The 15,724-nt window shown below is 34.3% G+C and overlaps 1 protein-coding gene across 1 annotated transcript in view; it reads left to right on the plus strand.

Annotated features, from left to right (window-relative positions):
• The first annotated feature begins 2,101 nt into the window (after window positions 1-2,101).
• LOC107568473 (structural maintenance of chromosomes protein 1A-like) overlaps window positions 2,102-15,724 on the plus strand; it is a 62,259-nt gene continuing 48,636 nt past the window's right edge. Inside the window, exons 1-6 of the mRNA XM_016254443.1 lie at window positions 2,102-2,496; window positions 2,812-3,000; window positions 5,136-5,248; window positions 9,653-9,856; window positions 9,999-10,237; window positions 11,000-11,258. Of these exons, the coding sequence (XP_016109929.1) occupies window positions 2,388-2,496; window positions 2,812-3,000; window positions 5,136-5,248; window positions 9,653-9,856; window positions 9,999-10,237; window positions 11,000-11,258 (1,113 nt within the window). The 5' untranslated portion in view covers window positions 2,102-2,387. The remainder of the gene's footprint in view (window positions 2,497-2,811; window positions 3,001-5,135; window positions 5,249-9,652; window positions 9,857-9,998; window positions 10,238-10,999; window positions 11,259-15,724) is intronic.

Genomic DNA, 15,724 nt, shown 5'->3' on the forward strand with positions numbered 1-15,724 from the left:
GCACTTTTGATGATCTGTTGTGATATTAGTACTAGGAGTTTTGAAAATGTAGCAGTTGCTTGTGAAAATAGTACCAAAGCAAATTTTAAAAAACTGTAAAAGACTATTTGACCTCATCATCTTCTCCTTGCGTGTTCTCTAGATACAGTAGCGTGACAATATTAAGCCTAAAATATGTTTAATGACACTACTAATGAGGATTGCATGATCTTTAAATAATATCAGCCTTTAAATGCAAGATATTTAAAGTGTACCTAAAGTTTACCTTGAAATAGTTCAATTTTAGCCAATCAAATATACCTCAGTATATCTTTAGTTGGACTTCAGCACTACTTCTGCACAATTAAAGTGCATTAAGCACAAAATTAGTTGTTCCAATTGAGCAGTCTTTAAGTATAGGCTACCATTTTAGTATAGTAAAGTTGCAGGATATTTTGACAACAGATCAGTCAGTTTGCTTAAGAGGTTAGAGTTTATTTAAGCATGAGTACTGACATGTATTACAGGTGCAATTAAAACAGCTCCAATATCAGCAATGCAATATCAATATTAGGGGAAAATTGAGAAAATAAAATCAGCAGGAATAGGTTTTGCTGAAGGAATGTCACTAAAAATATAATATTTTCATCAAGGGTTAGGACATCCCTAATACCTCCATGGTTATTCAATCAACAAGGCTGGTTTACAGATTCATGACAGTATTTAAGAAGGACAATATTAATTATTAATATTAAATAAGGTTAAAAGCTATCCAATAGAATATCAAAACAGTTTATTTTATATTCTTTTCAATATACACATATGGCTCAAGAAATCCAGAGATCGGTTATACAGGAGTAGCATTCTATGTGCCAGACTTCAATCTAGGAAAATATGGGAGGTCAAAAAATGGGATTTCAGTATTTACTGCAGAAATGGTGGCAATTCTTTGTTGGGTAGAAGAAGTTAAATACTTTTTAAGGTTGTGATTTGTTCTGATTCAATGTATAGTATAGTAAAAGATGTAGTTTTTTTGGTTTGTTTTTTAAATGTAGCTTTTTTTGCACTAAAGTATCTTTTTTTGACAATTATGACACATTATTACAAATTACAATCAAACCTGAGCATGGTGTTATATGTGTATATATGTACGTGTTTGCATTTGTTCTCCATCGTGGACTTTGTCGACATTGTTGTGTCACAATGCTGATTTTTTATTTAAAAAAAAGAGAGAGCAGCTTGTGCCATCTCGCGTTTTCATTTATTATGAATGATATGGTGGGACTTTTTTCACACTTTTTCACAAAACATACAAGCAGATATCTTTTTCCTTTCTTCCTATTTATTCATTTATTTAGAGTGAGCAAGTGCTGACAAAGTCATGAAATCTCATTTTCATAAAGAGTACTTTTTTTTCAGCAAACGCCAATTTGGGTCTCAAATGGCCTCCAACAGAGCATAAGGGTTGAACACAAAACAAGGATCTGGTCAACATTTAAAGGTTTAAAGTTGATTAAGAACAGTGAACTTAAGTATATAATCTAGATCTCATCATGTACACCTAGACTGTGTGTGTAGGCTACTCAAGTATTCTCTGGGAAAATTTATTATTTGTCGGAGACAAAGATTCAGTCGCTGCCCACTTTTGCTAGAAACATATTTATTAATTAATTAATTTTTTTGGTTCATAAATGCAAATGTATGAAGACAAAAACACAAATCTTTTTCTGTATTCAAAAGTTGAAGAAAGAGACTTTATTTGTAACTACTTTCCACTATTGGAATAAATGAAAATTTAAAAGGCTCAGAAATTTGTTGGAATAATAAAGAGACATGGTTTTTAGAAACAGAATGTAGAGACTCTCATATTTCTTCAAATATATGTCATTTTAATATTATTATTTATTTGTTTACGTGCATTACTTAATATTAGTTTATTTGCATTCATCAATAGCATTATAGATGTGTATTTTGTTCATTATGTTTAAAAATACATACGCTTAGTCTGGTCACTTCACACTCCAGTACAGTAGGAGGCAGAATGCACCTAAAAAGTCGGTATGCGATGCGCCAAAAGAACCACAGAAGAAGACGACGACATCTCGCGACATGTGTTGTGTTTATGGAATAGCTATCGCGCGCGCGCGCTGTAGCAGGTTTCTGTCTGCGTGTTGTACTTATATTATAACGAAAACACATTATATATTAATAGTTTAATTTTATTTTTTCTGCATTGAAGTGCAGGCTGTTCTAGAGAAATATTCGTCTGTCGTTGTCTGTATTCGTCGTGCTCTGAGTTAAAATTAATTTGATCCCGCTCTCTTTTTTCATGCTAACGTTAGCAGTGGGCGGTCTGAACAATTTGACGATTTAATTTTTATCAAACTCTTCGGAATAAATAATTCATCATGGGTTACTTAAAGTTAATAGAGATAGAAAACTTTAAGTCTTACAAAGGCAGACAGATAATCGGGCCTTTCCACAAGTTTACAGCGATTATAGGGCCGAATGGATCAGGTAAGTGTGTTATAAGCATTTGATTTTATAGGCCCCATAAACGTAAGATACCTTATTATCCAAAGTGTTGAGGTTTTTAGAATGAACATTAGCTTGTTTTCCATACACTGTTTAAAAAATATATCCCCCCCCTTAACATTTTGATCATTATCCAGCATGATTTGAGAATATTTCAAGCCAAGGATTGTCAAGATTTTTTTTCTTCAGTGTTTATTTTTTCTTCTGTGCTGAATTACATCTGTCCGTAACATTGTGTTGTATTTTGCATTATAAGCTTTTTAAAAAATGTTTCTAATGCAAACTTTTTATTCCTAGGCAAATCAAATCTCATGGATGCTATCAGCTTTGTTCTGGCAGAGAAGACCAGTAACTTGCGTGTAAAAACATTGAAGGATTTGATTCATGGAGCTCCAGTGGGTAAACCTGCAGCTAACCGAGCATTCGTATCCATGGTGTACCAGCTGGACAGTGGACAGGAGCTTTCATTTTCCAGATTCATCATAGGTACGTCACACACTTTGGAAGCATTATGTTGTGGTTTTACAATAACAAAATTAGTAGTCGGCACTTGGGCTGCATGATTATGACAAAAATCGTATTTGTTTATTTAAAAAAAAATATTTTTATTGTACTTATGATTTATTAATCTAGATGAATATAATTTAAATTAAAGGTAACACTTTAATTTAGGGACCAATTCTCATTATTAACTACTAGCAAATTGGCTGTTTATTACAACTTATAAAGCACATATTAATGCCTTATTCTGTATGATCATATTTTAGATCCCTTAATCCACCCCATACCAAAACAACAACTACATTACAAAATATTAATAAGCAGCAAATTTGAAGTTTATTGCAGCATAAGTCATAGTTAATAAGTGAGAATTGGTCTCCAAACTAAAGTGTGACCAAATTAAAATTAGGGCTGCTCAATTGAGACAGAAATCTAAAAAAGATTTTATGGACAATATTGAGATCACGGATATTTGCAGTTACTCATTGACTTCATACTAGGAGTGGGCGATCTGACCAAAATGACAAAATAAGTAACTGTTATGATATTAACATTTTAGGTATCTTGAAATGTAAGAGTTCTCATTGCCATTTTTGATATCTCTGCAAAATTTTAGCTATTATTTCAATTGATCAGGCACAATAAGACATGAAAGAGAACTTAATTTCTGTATTTGAAAGAGATTCAAGATTCGGGATGCCATTAAATGTGAAACATCCACTTGTTCCTAAGGCTAAAGCCCTTTTGAAATCTGTACAGGGACGAGCTGTTTAAACAGGATGCTCTCTCCTGTTGGCAGCAGAAATTGAGCAAATAGCGTTTAAAAAGCTTATTTTTATGACTGTGCATTGGCTGGTCTAGCCTCAGGTTTCTAATGGCGCTTTTCCACTGCATGGTACAGCTCGGTACGGTTCACTTTTGAGGGGTTTTCCACTGGGTACAGTACCTGGTACTTTTTTTAGTACCACCTCGGTTGAGGTTCCAAGTGAACCGTACCATTACCAAAATGTGACGTGTAAACTGTTGATTACGGATTGGCCGGAGAGAATCGTCACTACCTGCGTCACTGAACTTGCGACACAAACACAACACAACCGCTAGATTTAAATCAGCACAGCCAGCGAAGGATCGAACGCAACTGTTTTGAACAAGCGCACCTTTTTTAGCAACCAAAAAGTGGCTGTTTCGTTGTGTGTTGAGGAAGTACAGATGTTCCTCTCGTTGATAGCAGAGGAGCAGATCCAGCGAGAGCTTGATGGGGCAACGCGGAATGAAAACGTTTTTCAGGAGTCGTGGCAGTAAAGGCGGCGCAACTATAACGACATGTGAATAATCCCGCCCACTCTAAAGCGGTACTGAACTGCAGTGGAAACGCAAACTGAGCCGAGTCGTACCACGCAGTGGAAAAGCGCCATATGGGAACCAGAGCTTCTAACGGCTGCTGCAGTGATGCAGTGACTACCAATCAGCGATTGGCTCTTTCATTTAGAAGGTGGGACTATTCTGTGATGTTGCAGTTTCTCCCATTCATAAGTATAGGAGTGAACCGTGTTTGTATTTCTATAGTCTTTGGTATTGTATTCCGTGAAGTCAGTGTCAGTAATTATAATTGATTTCTATTTGCCTTTTATGCGACACTCGCATTTGGTGTAGAAAGGTGTCAGCCGTTAAGTGACTGCACGCCAGTAGGTTGGACCTTTTCAGATGCTTTTAATAACTCTTTTTAAAATAAAGCATGTCCCACAGTAGACACTGCATTTTATGACAGCTATGTTACATGATTTGACTGATTTGGACATTAAGTTTGGGCTTTTAAGAAGGGGTGACGGCACACTTCTTTTAAAGGAAAGAGACGGAAAGTGGCACAGTTTATCTAAATTATCGTGTTTTCATAATCATTGGAAGTCAAAATTAAAATAATAGCATAGACCTACGAACCGTTGACATGTCTGTGATTGACTGCAATGTTCAGTTGTTTCAAAAACATGCTACAAGTAGGTCATTTTAGACCACAGGAGTAAACGATTTTCTGATTGTACAGCCATAGAATGGAGTGTTCAGAATGCTCTCTTGTCTCTTAAGAATCATTAATTTTCCTGCTTTCTGTTTGTCTTGTGTAGGTTCCTCATCAGAGTACCGCATCAATAATAAAGTGGTGGGTCTGTCTGAATACAGTGATGAACTGGAGAAACTGGGAATCCTCATCAAGGCCAGAAACTTCTTGGTCTTTCAGGTTATTAGAGCTGCTGCTTTGTAATTTTTCAATTTTAAAGATAAATTGTAATTTCTGTGCACCAAACTTGCACAAAAAGATTATCTGTTTGGTAAGCAGTTCTGTTTGATAAGGCTAGTGGAACAGAAATTTTATTCTATAAATTGTGTTGTCAGTTTTCTCCATTGCCGATCAGATAATTGTGGGAGGTTGTAGGGCTGGGCGATATATTGAATATTAGCGATAATATCGCAATAATTTTGATGATGATGTAAAATTAGAAAATATTGTGAATATTGAATATTTCAAATTCAAGCATACTTTCCTAAAAGAACGTGCCTAACGTCCAAAAAAGGAGAAATGTTATTGCAGACTGCTCTACACACATCTACTACACAAGCTTTCATGAGTGCGGTTGCCAGATATCAATAGTTCAAATTCCCGAATCAGAGCTTCACTGTTACAAGCATACATTTTCTGCCCAGTGTTTTGCTTATTTTAAGCAATCTGGCACATGCTCGCTCGCTCATTGCGGAAGTGCCGCCGCGATGATCTGAAACACCATCAAACAAGCTGGAATTTAGTATCTAAATGAAAGTGTCACTCAACCAGTCTGTGTTCTGTCATGAGATCTCGACTGTATTGTTTGCGATTGTGATCGCTGAATAAATGCACTTACTCGGTTGTATAGAGAGAATACTTGAATACTTATACTCTTGAATAGAGAAACATAGGCTATGGCAATTTGGAATTACTATTAGGAATTTCACTGTTATAATATTTTTCATTTGTTTTACCAGTTTTCATAATATAGACAGAGAGAGTGCATAAGTCTTTGGTATTAATTTATATATTACCTATTAGGGCTGTGCGATTTGGGGGAAAATATCAAATTGCAATTTTGTTTTGACAGATATTGCGATTTTAAATTTGCAAAGTCAAACTTCAGCTCAATATTGTCAATAATGTGCAGCACAGTATCATTACCCTGCTGAAAAAAACAATAGAAACCATCACAAAAATTCTTATAGTTTCCATTAAACCATTACAAAATTCTTTTTTGTTTTGGGCATTATTCCAGTAGGAATTACTGTTGTTCTATTGGTTGCCATCTGCCAGATTACATCCCATCAATAGAATCCATCAAATAGACACCATTATAGTTTACATTAAAACCAAACAAATTTCCATTATAACCCTGAAATCCATTACATTTTTTATTGTGTTTTAGGAGGGGTTCTATATATTTTTTTTTCAGCAGGCAAGATTATAATGGTATAACTACTTTTACAGAATTAACTTAATAACTGAATTTCACAGAAAATATTTGTTTATTTTTTATAAATAAAGAACTGTATTTCTTGAGTCAATTATTAAAGTATTACATATGTTATATAGGGATTTTAAGAACAAGTGGAAAATGTGGTTAGTAAGACTGCAACTCAAGGCTGGCAGTCATGCATATGCTCTGGAATAGGAAATCGCAACGTCTCAAATCGCAATTCTGATTCGATTTCGATTAATCGCACAGCCCTATTACCTATGTGCCTATGTGAAATACCTATGTGTTCCAGCAACTAGCTTCCCATCTGAGAGGGTTTTTAGTGCCAGAGGGAACATAGTTTCATGCCACAGAGCTTCTCTTAAACCAGAGACAGTTGACAGACTTGTGTTCTTAGCTAAAAACGTGTAAAAAAAATACTTATCCCAGTTTAATTATTTCCCCCAGTTGCACAGTGTAAATTGTGAATTGCATGCACCGAACAATTGACAGAATGCACTTTCTGTACTTGTTTTGCGCTACTTCAGTTACAAATACACGTGTTCATTTAATAAAAAGCAGTAAGTGATCACTTGGTCTAGATTTTTTTAACTGCTAAAATTTGCACTAAACATTTTGTATTTACTTTGTAACAATTCATATTTTTTTATGATTGAAAAGCAAATGCAAACATATCGAGATGTATATCTAATATCATAAAAATGGACAATATCAAGTTTTTTTTTTTTTTATATATCGCCCAGCCCTAGGAGGTTGATGTTTATAGGACTTGTGATTTGAATGTAACCGTAAGCATAAGCTTCGATAGTAATTGAATAAAAAAAAAAGTTTATGGCTGTATGAAGTGTGATAACATATTGTTTTTTTTTTTCATAAATTTTTTAGGCTGTGGTGGCCCATGGCGAGCTTTCCTTTAAATATTAACAAATCGGGCAATTATATAATGAAGAAATGTAAGATTAATAGATAATTCCTTTTCACAAAGTCAGAATGTTCTGCACTTTGGGGTGGCCGTGCTGGATTTAGTTCAAGCTGACTAAAACAATCACAGAAAACTTGAACCATGTCATGTGAACTACATACTCAAAACAGACCCAACTATGATTAAATAGTATTGGGTGAGAACTCTCTCTCATTCCTCCTCCTACTTAGATGGTAGAAAAAAAGTCGGTAACACTTTACTTGAAGGGGTGTGCATAAGACTGACATGACACCTTCATAATATGACATGACACATGTCATGAATATGAAGGAGGTTTTATGCATGTTTATGACGACTGTCATTAAGTGTCATTCGCTCAGTTATGTCATTTTTAATGCAAATATGACATTATTTGACCTAACCCTACCCTTACCCCTAACCATAGCCCATAACAAAGACATCTCAAACAATGTCATCTTTGCATTAAAAATTACATAACTGAGCGAATGAGAGTTAATGACAGTTGTCATAAACATGCATAAAAAAACCTTCATATTCATGACATTTCTCATGTCATGATTATGTAGGTGTCATGCCATGATTATGAAGGTGTCATGTCAGTCTTATGCACACCCCTTCAAGTAAAGTGTAACCAAAAAGTTTTATTACAACAGATACAGGTCAAGTGGTCAGATTAATTGACCCCCTAAAAAAGATGCAATGCATAAACATACAGAAGCATACAGTCAGGAAGTGTCTAAGGGGTGTCAAACTCATTTTCACTGAGGGTCACTTCAACATTATGGCTGCCATCAAAGGGCCAGTTGTAACTGTAAGACTGTACAAATGTTACTACTCCTTATTGTTCAATAACTGTCTCTTTTTTTATTACTTATTTAAGTTACAAATATGTTATATGCATTTGCATAGATGTGAAAATAGGCCCTATATGTTATTGCTCTGTGTTATTTTAACATAAATCCTTTTATCAGGTTAAGAAATCCATATTACTCCATAAATCAAAGTAAATATAGACGAATATCATCAAACACAAGTCATTACATTAACTTTGTTAAAAACCTTTTTGTTACATTTAAGGTACAACAAATAATTGTGAGCTGCTAATAACGTGTGACAGCTATGGCATTTAAAAAAAAACAAATGAGCCCGGTCTTATGAATATGCCTATCAATAGCATAATTTATACGCAGAAATTTACTTTGGCGTGCATATGATACGCAATCAATGTTTGAAGTAGAGAAAAAAAGAAGTGGCGGTACTCAACCCCACTCCCCCACCCAAAAATAAATACAAACTAAAGTACTAAAAAAGTACTTTTTAATTTTCATAATTCGCAATGAATGTATATAGTGCAAAAAAAATTTTTTTTTAATTAATAATTGTTTGAGGTGCGGAGCCGTTGCAAAGCAGCTTCACAGAAAATTTACATTTGTACATTACATTTAGTAGTTTACAGCACTTTTAATAAAAAAAATTGCACAAGTCAATTTGCGATACCAAACAGGAACACAGGGAGATGCCAAAAGACCTCTAAACGAGCTACCTTGATCTGAGTGATCCAGAATTAAAACCACTGACTACTGCGTAATCTAAAACACCTTCAGCCAGCATCCAGTATCCAGTATAAAACACTCGTGCTTTTAAGCCAAATAGCTTGCTGAATTATTATTATTATTTTACTGACATCTGTACGTGAGTACTATTATCTCTGCCATCTCTGATAAAATCGGCCGTGTTTTCTCTACATTAGAGCTGTTTTGAACTTACTGTTTGAATGCATTCGCTCACGGGATCCTTAGACTTTCCAGGAGTTTACTGGTTGATCTGATCGCAAAAAAAACAGCTTTTTTCATTTTTATAATGTATTGTTTTCGTTAAAATTTACTGATTCAAATTCGTAATTATTTTACTACTCTTTCATCATCAGCGGAAAAACCCCACACCCCTAATCCTAACTATTGCGTATCATGTGCACACCAAAGTCAATTTCTGTGTATAAATAGAACGGCGAATAGAAACGTGTGGTATTGATACGCACTTTCATAATTTACAATATAAAGCAGCATAGATTTTTATTTTAAGACAATCATATGCTCTCGTGGGCCACATTAAATGATGTGGTGGGCCGGAATAGGCCTTGAGTTTGTCTCACGTGATCTAAGTGTAGAGAAATACAGTGTTTATGGTGTTTTTACCCCAGGGTGCGGTCGAGTCAATTGCCATGAAGAACCCCAAAGAGAGAACTGCTCTGTTTGAAGAGATTTCTCGTTCTGGAGAGCTTGCTCAAGAATACGACAGATGCAAGAAAGAAATGGTAAAGGCTGAAGAGGACACGCAGTTTAACTACCATCGCAAGAAAAACATCGCTGCTGAACGAAAGGAAGCCAAGCAAGAGAAAGAAGAGGTGGGCTCCTAATGTAGCCATACTAGTAAATTATTCTTTCATTAATGTAGGAATAGATTTATTTGGGTGTTGAAAACCCTGAAGGCACATATGCAATTATAAGTTCATAATCTTAGCTGGTTTCTCCATGTGTTATGTGCAGGCGGAACGCTACCAACGGCTTAAAGACGAGGTGGTGCGTGCTCATGTACAGTTACAGCTCTTTAAACTGTACCACAATGAGTCAGAGATTGAGAAACTGAACCGAGAGCTGGCCCACCGCAACAAAGAGATTGATAAGGACAGAAAACGCATGGACCGTGTGGAGGAGGAGCTGAAAGAGAAGAAGAAAGAGCTGGGCAGAATGATGAGAGACCAGCAGATGATTGAGAAAGAGATCAAGTGAGTCTGAAACAGAGGGTCAATTGTTTGTCAGTTAATTGTCATTTTCTATGACAAACAACAATGACAATTATTTTGGCCAAGGCAGTCCATAGAACCGTTTGCAGGAAAAGTATGAAATTTGGCACACAGATTGAGGAATCTCTTAACATTAACCACTGCAAATGTGGAGTCTGTAATTCAAAACAACAGCTTAAAGTTGCACTCACATTTATGCTAATACCTTTTGAACCATAAGGGCTAGAAACAAAATTCCTTTGACTCCTTGGCTTAAGATGATTTGATTGTACTCCATGAAATCATGAACATTTGGTTATCCACCATACTAAAGTTAATTGATACTGAATTCCTATTTTCATTATTTTACTGCATCCCTACTTTTTAAATGTACTATTTGATATATTTATTTTACATTGCATATTTGTCTTTGCTGAAGTCTTGAAGTAGTCCCACATCTTTTGTTTAATCAAAATGTAATCGATGTGAAATTGAGAAACCACCAGCTGGGTCATAGGACATGATTATTGGCAGATTATAGTCATCACCTGACCAAGCAGAGTATCCTTAAATTCTAATATGCCCTGAAAATTATAAATAAAAATTGCTTTAAAGACAAACGATAATGAAGTGCCCTGAGCTCTTGCAGAATTTATCGGGGCAGGCTAAGAAGATGAAAATGATTCTCTAATTGATCACATCTGATAATATATATAGTTAGAGCTCAGCTAATAGATAGTAATTAATTTTGTGACATGTTGACAGGGAGAAGGATGCAGAGCTTAATCAGAAGAGGCCTCTGTACATTAAAGCCAAGGAGAACACTGCTCACAAGATCAAGAAACTGGAGACTGCCCGTAAATCACTGCAGAACGCCCAGAAATGCTACAAAAAACGCAAGGCAGACATGGAAGAGCTAGACCGTGAACAGGGGGCGGTGGAAATGGCCAGACAGGAGTTTGAGGAGCGAATGGAGGAGGAGGCTCAAAGTCAGGGACAAGATCTACAGCTGGAAGAGAACCAGGTACAGCTGACTGAGGGTTATATACTGTGAAAAATGCAACATATTCATTTAGGGCTGGGTTTTGACACAAACGTCTCGATTCGATTCTCATTCACAAGCTTTTGATTCGATTCAATATCGATTATTTTGAATATATATCAGGTATAATACATGCCAAATTTTCTCAAGGAAAAAAAATCTCTTAGCAAAATGTCCCTCTCTACAGTTTTATTTTTGTCTTATCTGACTAACGAGTTTATGGTCACCGAATATGTTTTTTCTGAGGTAAATGTGATGTTACGTGTCATTGTTTACAAAACGTTATATTGACATCTTTGTGCAGCTGAAACACTGATTGAGCGATTACATGAGACAGAATACAGATTGTAAAGTTGTACTCTTTTCTTTTAACTTATCTTCGGATGTTAAGTAATGTTTATTTTGTGCTGAAACTAGTATTAATGTGGAGGAGATGATCAGTTCACGTGCCGTGTCTGTTGAACTGAGGCACTACATCGATCTGTCACTCCACATTGCCAAAACGACATTTATTGTTTAATTATTGCAATACAATGGACAGAATTTGAAATCTGAGACTTTTTCATATTAAATGTACCAAAGCAGAATGCTTATTGCGATATATTGGATGGGAAGTGCCCTTCAACGTTCAGTCCATTAACTGAAAACAGGCTAGAATAATCGATTCTTGGGATTTAAGAATCGATATCGTTCCGTAAAAATGAATCGATTAATATCGAGATATCAATTTTTTTTTTACCTAGCCCTAGGCCTGTCAAAATAACAACTTTTTGTTGTGTGATATATTGCCCCAGAAATAATTGCGATAAGCGATATTATTGTAATTTTAAAGACCATTTTATGCCACTGAATATATAATCAGAATGTAACAGTATAATAATGCAAGAAGACCCTCACACTTCCAAATGACAAAAAAATTAATTTAAGATTATTTAGATCATGGAAATTAAGTATCAAGTAAATATTAGGAACCTTAAAAAACTTGTGCAAAGTAACAAGTAATAATAATAATTTATGCATTTAGCATATTTTTTTAAGTAGAAAAAAAGAAAAATGCACAAAGAACTTTTTTTTTCTTGCACAGACTGATCGTTTCGTGTCTTTACACTTCAGTGTATCGTCACGAGCCACATTTGGTTTTGTGTCTGTTTTTTGACTCAAAGCCGTGATTCCCGTCCACTTGCATTATAAGACTGCCAGACTGCAACGGTTTGACTTAAAAATCTTCATTTGTGTTCTACTGAAGAAACCTACGTCTTGGATGCCCTGGGCGTAAGCAGATAAACATCAAATTTTAATTTTTGGGTGAACTATCCCTTTAAGAATTAGTGCTGTCAAACGATTAATCGTGATTAATCGCATCAAAATAAAAGTTTTTGTTTACATAATATATGTGTGTATACTGTGTATATTTATTATGTATATATAAATACAAACACATGCATGTATTTATTTAAGAAAAATTGTTTATATATTATATATATGTATATAATATAAAATATAGTAATATGAATATATAAATGTATAAAGGTAAATATTTTCAAAATGTATACTGTATGTGTGTGTATTTATATAAACATAATAAATATACACAGTACACATCAAGGTTATTATAGTTTCGAATTTTTAAATTTGTTTTATTTTAATATCGTTTTCAAATTTGCCATAAAATTCAGTTTAGTTTTTATTAGTTTCATTCATATTTTTGTTAGTTTTAGTTTAGTATACAGATTGTAAAGTTGTACTCTTTTCTTTTAACTTATCTTCGGATGTTAAGTAATGTTTATTTTGTGCTGAAACTAGTATTAATGTGGAGGAGATGATCAGTTCACGTGCCGTGTCTGTTGAACTGAGGCACTACATCGATCTGTCACTCCACATTGCCAAAACGACATTTATTGTTTAATTATTGCAATACAATGGACAGAATTTGAAATCTGAGACTTTTTCATATTAAATGTACCAAAGCAGAATGCTTATTGCGATATATTGGATGGGAAGTGCCCTTCAACGTTCAGTCCATTAACTGAAAACAGGCTAGAATAATCGATTCTTGGGATTTAAGAATCGATATCGTTCCGTAAAAATGAATCGATTAATATCGAGATATCAATTTTTTTTTTACCTAGCCCTAGGCCTGTCAAAATAACAACTTTTTGTTGTGTGATATATTGCCCCAGAAATAATTGCGATAAGCGATATTATTGTAATTTTAAAGACCATTTTATGCCACTGAATATATAATCAGAATGTAACAGTATAATAATGCAAGAAGACCCTCACACTTCCAAATGACAAAAAAATTAATTTAAGATTATTTAGATCATGGAAATTAAGTATCAAGTAAATATTAGGAACCTTAAAAAACTTGTGCAAAGTAACAAGTAATAATAATAATTTATGCATTTAGCATATTTTTTTAAGTAGAAAAAAAGAAAAATGCACAAAGAACTTTTTTTTTCTTGCACAGACTGATCGTTTCGTGTCTTTACACTTCAGTGTATCGTCACGAGCCACATTTGGTTTTGTGTCTGTTTTTTGACTCAAAGCCGTGATTCCCGTCCACTTGCATTATAAGACTGCCAGACTGCAACGGTTTGACTTAAAAATCTTCATTTGTGTTCTACTGAAGAAACCTACGTCTTGGATGCCCTGGGCGTAAGCAGATAAACATCAAATTTTAATTTTTGGGTGAACTATCCCTTTAAGAATTAGTCCTGTCAAACGATTAATCGTGATTAATCGCATCAAAATAAAAGTTTTTGTTTACATAATATATGTGTGTATACTGTGTATATTTATTATGTATATATAAATACAAACACATGCATGTATTTATTTAAGAAAAATTGTTTATATATTATATATATGTATATAATATAAAATATAGTAATATGAATATATAAATGTATAAAGGTAAATATTTTCAAAATGTATACTGTATGTGTGTGTATTTATATAAACATAATAAATATACACAGTACACATCAAGGTTATTATAGTTTCGAATTTTTAAATTTGTTTTATTTTAATATCGTTTTCAAATTTGCCATAAAATTCAGTTTAGTTTTTATTAGTTTCATTCATATTTTTGTTAGTTTTAGTTTAGTTTTTATTTTGTGAACGCGTTTTTATATAGTTTAGTTTCAGTTTTAGTTAAAGTTCAGCAGAATTAACAGATCACTTCCAGAGCGCAGGCCAAAGAAAGACGTAGGCATAATTTAACCTTAGTGAGGCAAAGATATAGCGACACAAAATTAACGCAGGCTAAGATTGATTAGATAGTAAAAGTATACAAATACACGCCAAAGAAAGCAGGCAAGCCTTTTTTACTAAATCTACACAAGTCGCGCTTAATGTCATATCCAATGATGTGTGTTGAGATATTTAGTATGAAAATAAATGTAGCCTGATTTGGTTATGTCTTTTCTTATTTAACCATAATCATGATATTGTAACTGTGGTGTCTTGCTCACTTTTCCGTGAACAGCCGTGCATCAATCAAAACTGGGACTAATGAAATTCAATAATAACGGCAATCGCATTTAACAGTAAAGGCTTATATTTGAATGTTCTTTTCATTTATGAAGAATTATAAGCGTGTGTATGATGTGATTTAGCCAATGCACATTTGTTCAAAAGCCTGGCAGAGTAATCACAAGATGCTTGGCTAAAGTTTTGTGTTGTTTATAGAATGGATGCGCGTTCTCATCTTTTTTTCCTGTTAATTATCATGTTGCACTGCATGTCTGTTTGTCTTCAACGTTTGATTGCTTGTGTTACATGATAAAATAAATAATCTTGCTTACCTGATGTAATAGATTTAATGCTAGTGCGGTTCGGGTCGTGACTCGCGGTCTTTGTCAAATGGTTCTCGTCTGGTACAGAATTAAATTAGCGCTGCTGTCAGATAATGGGTTGGGTGTTCTGTTAAGTACTGCTGGTGAACGTTTACCAAACAGGACCCGTGCAGGCTTTAAAATGCTTTACGTCTCTCCGTCAGATAACCCCATGTGCGTGATGCACCATTATAGGTAGGCTATTTCCCTAAACCTCCACACAGCTCGTATATTTTTCCGCCAAGGGGTGAGAACGTAATAATTATGAAAACGATTATTTATTTTTGATTTATTATTTTATTTCAGTTAGTTTTTCAATAACTGTTGTTAGTTTAGTTTCGTTTTAGTTTTTCAATTATTTTGATGTTTTTATTTTATTTCAGTTTACGAAATAGTTTTTTCATCAATCGTTTTAGTCTTAGTTTTAGTTTTCGTTTACGAAAATAACCGTGGTACACATACATATGTAATGTAATCAGTAGGGATGCACCGATACTGAGCTCCTGTACTCGTACTCATTAAAATGCCCCGATACCAAACACAGATACCACACAGCATGTGTTAAGTGCCATATTCAGACAATGAAACACCAACAACAGAATGGAGTTA

The sequence above is a fragment of the Sinocyclocheilus grahami genome, unplaced genomic scaffold (genome assembly GCF_001515645.1).
Source record: "Sinocyclocheilus grahami isolate Dianchi unplaced genomic scaffold, SAMN03320097.WGS_v1.1 scaffold1248.1, whole genome shotgun sequence".
In the NCBI taxonomy this organism is placed as follows: domain Eukaryota; kingdom Metazoa; phylum Chordata; class Actinopteri; order Cypriniformes; family Cyprinidae; genus Sinocyclocheilus; species Sinocyclocheilus grahami.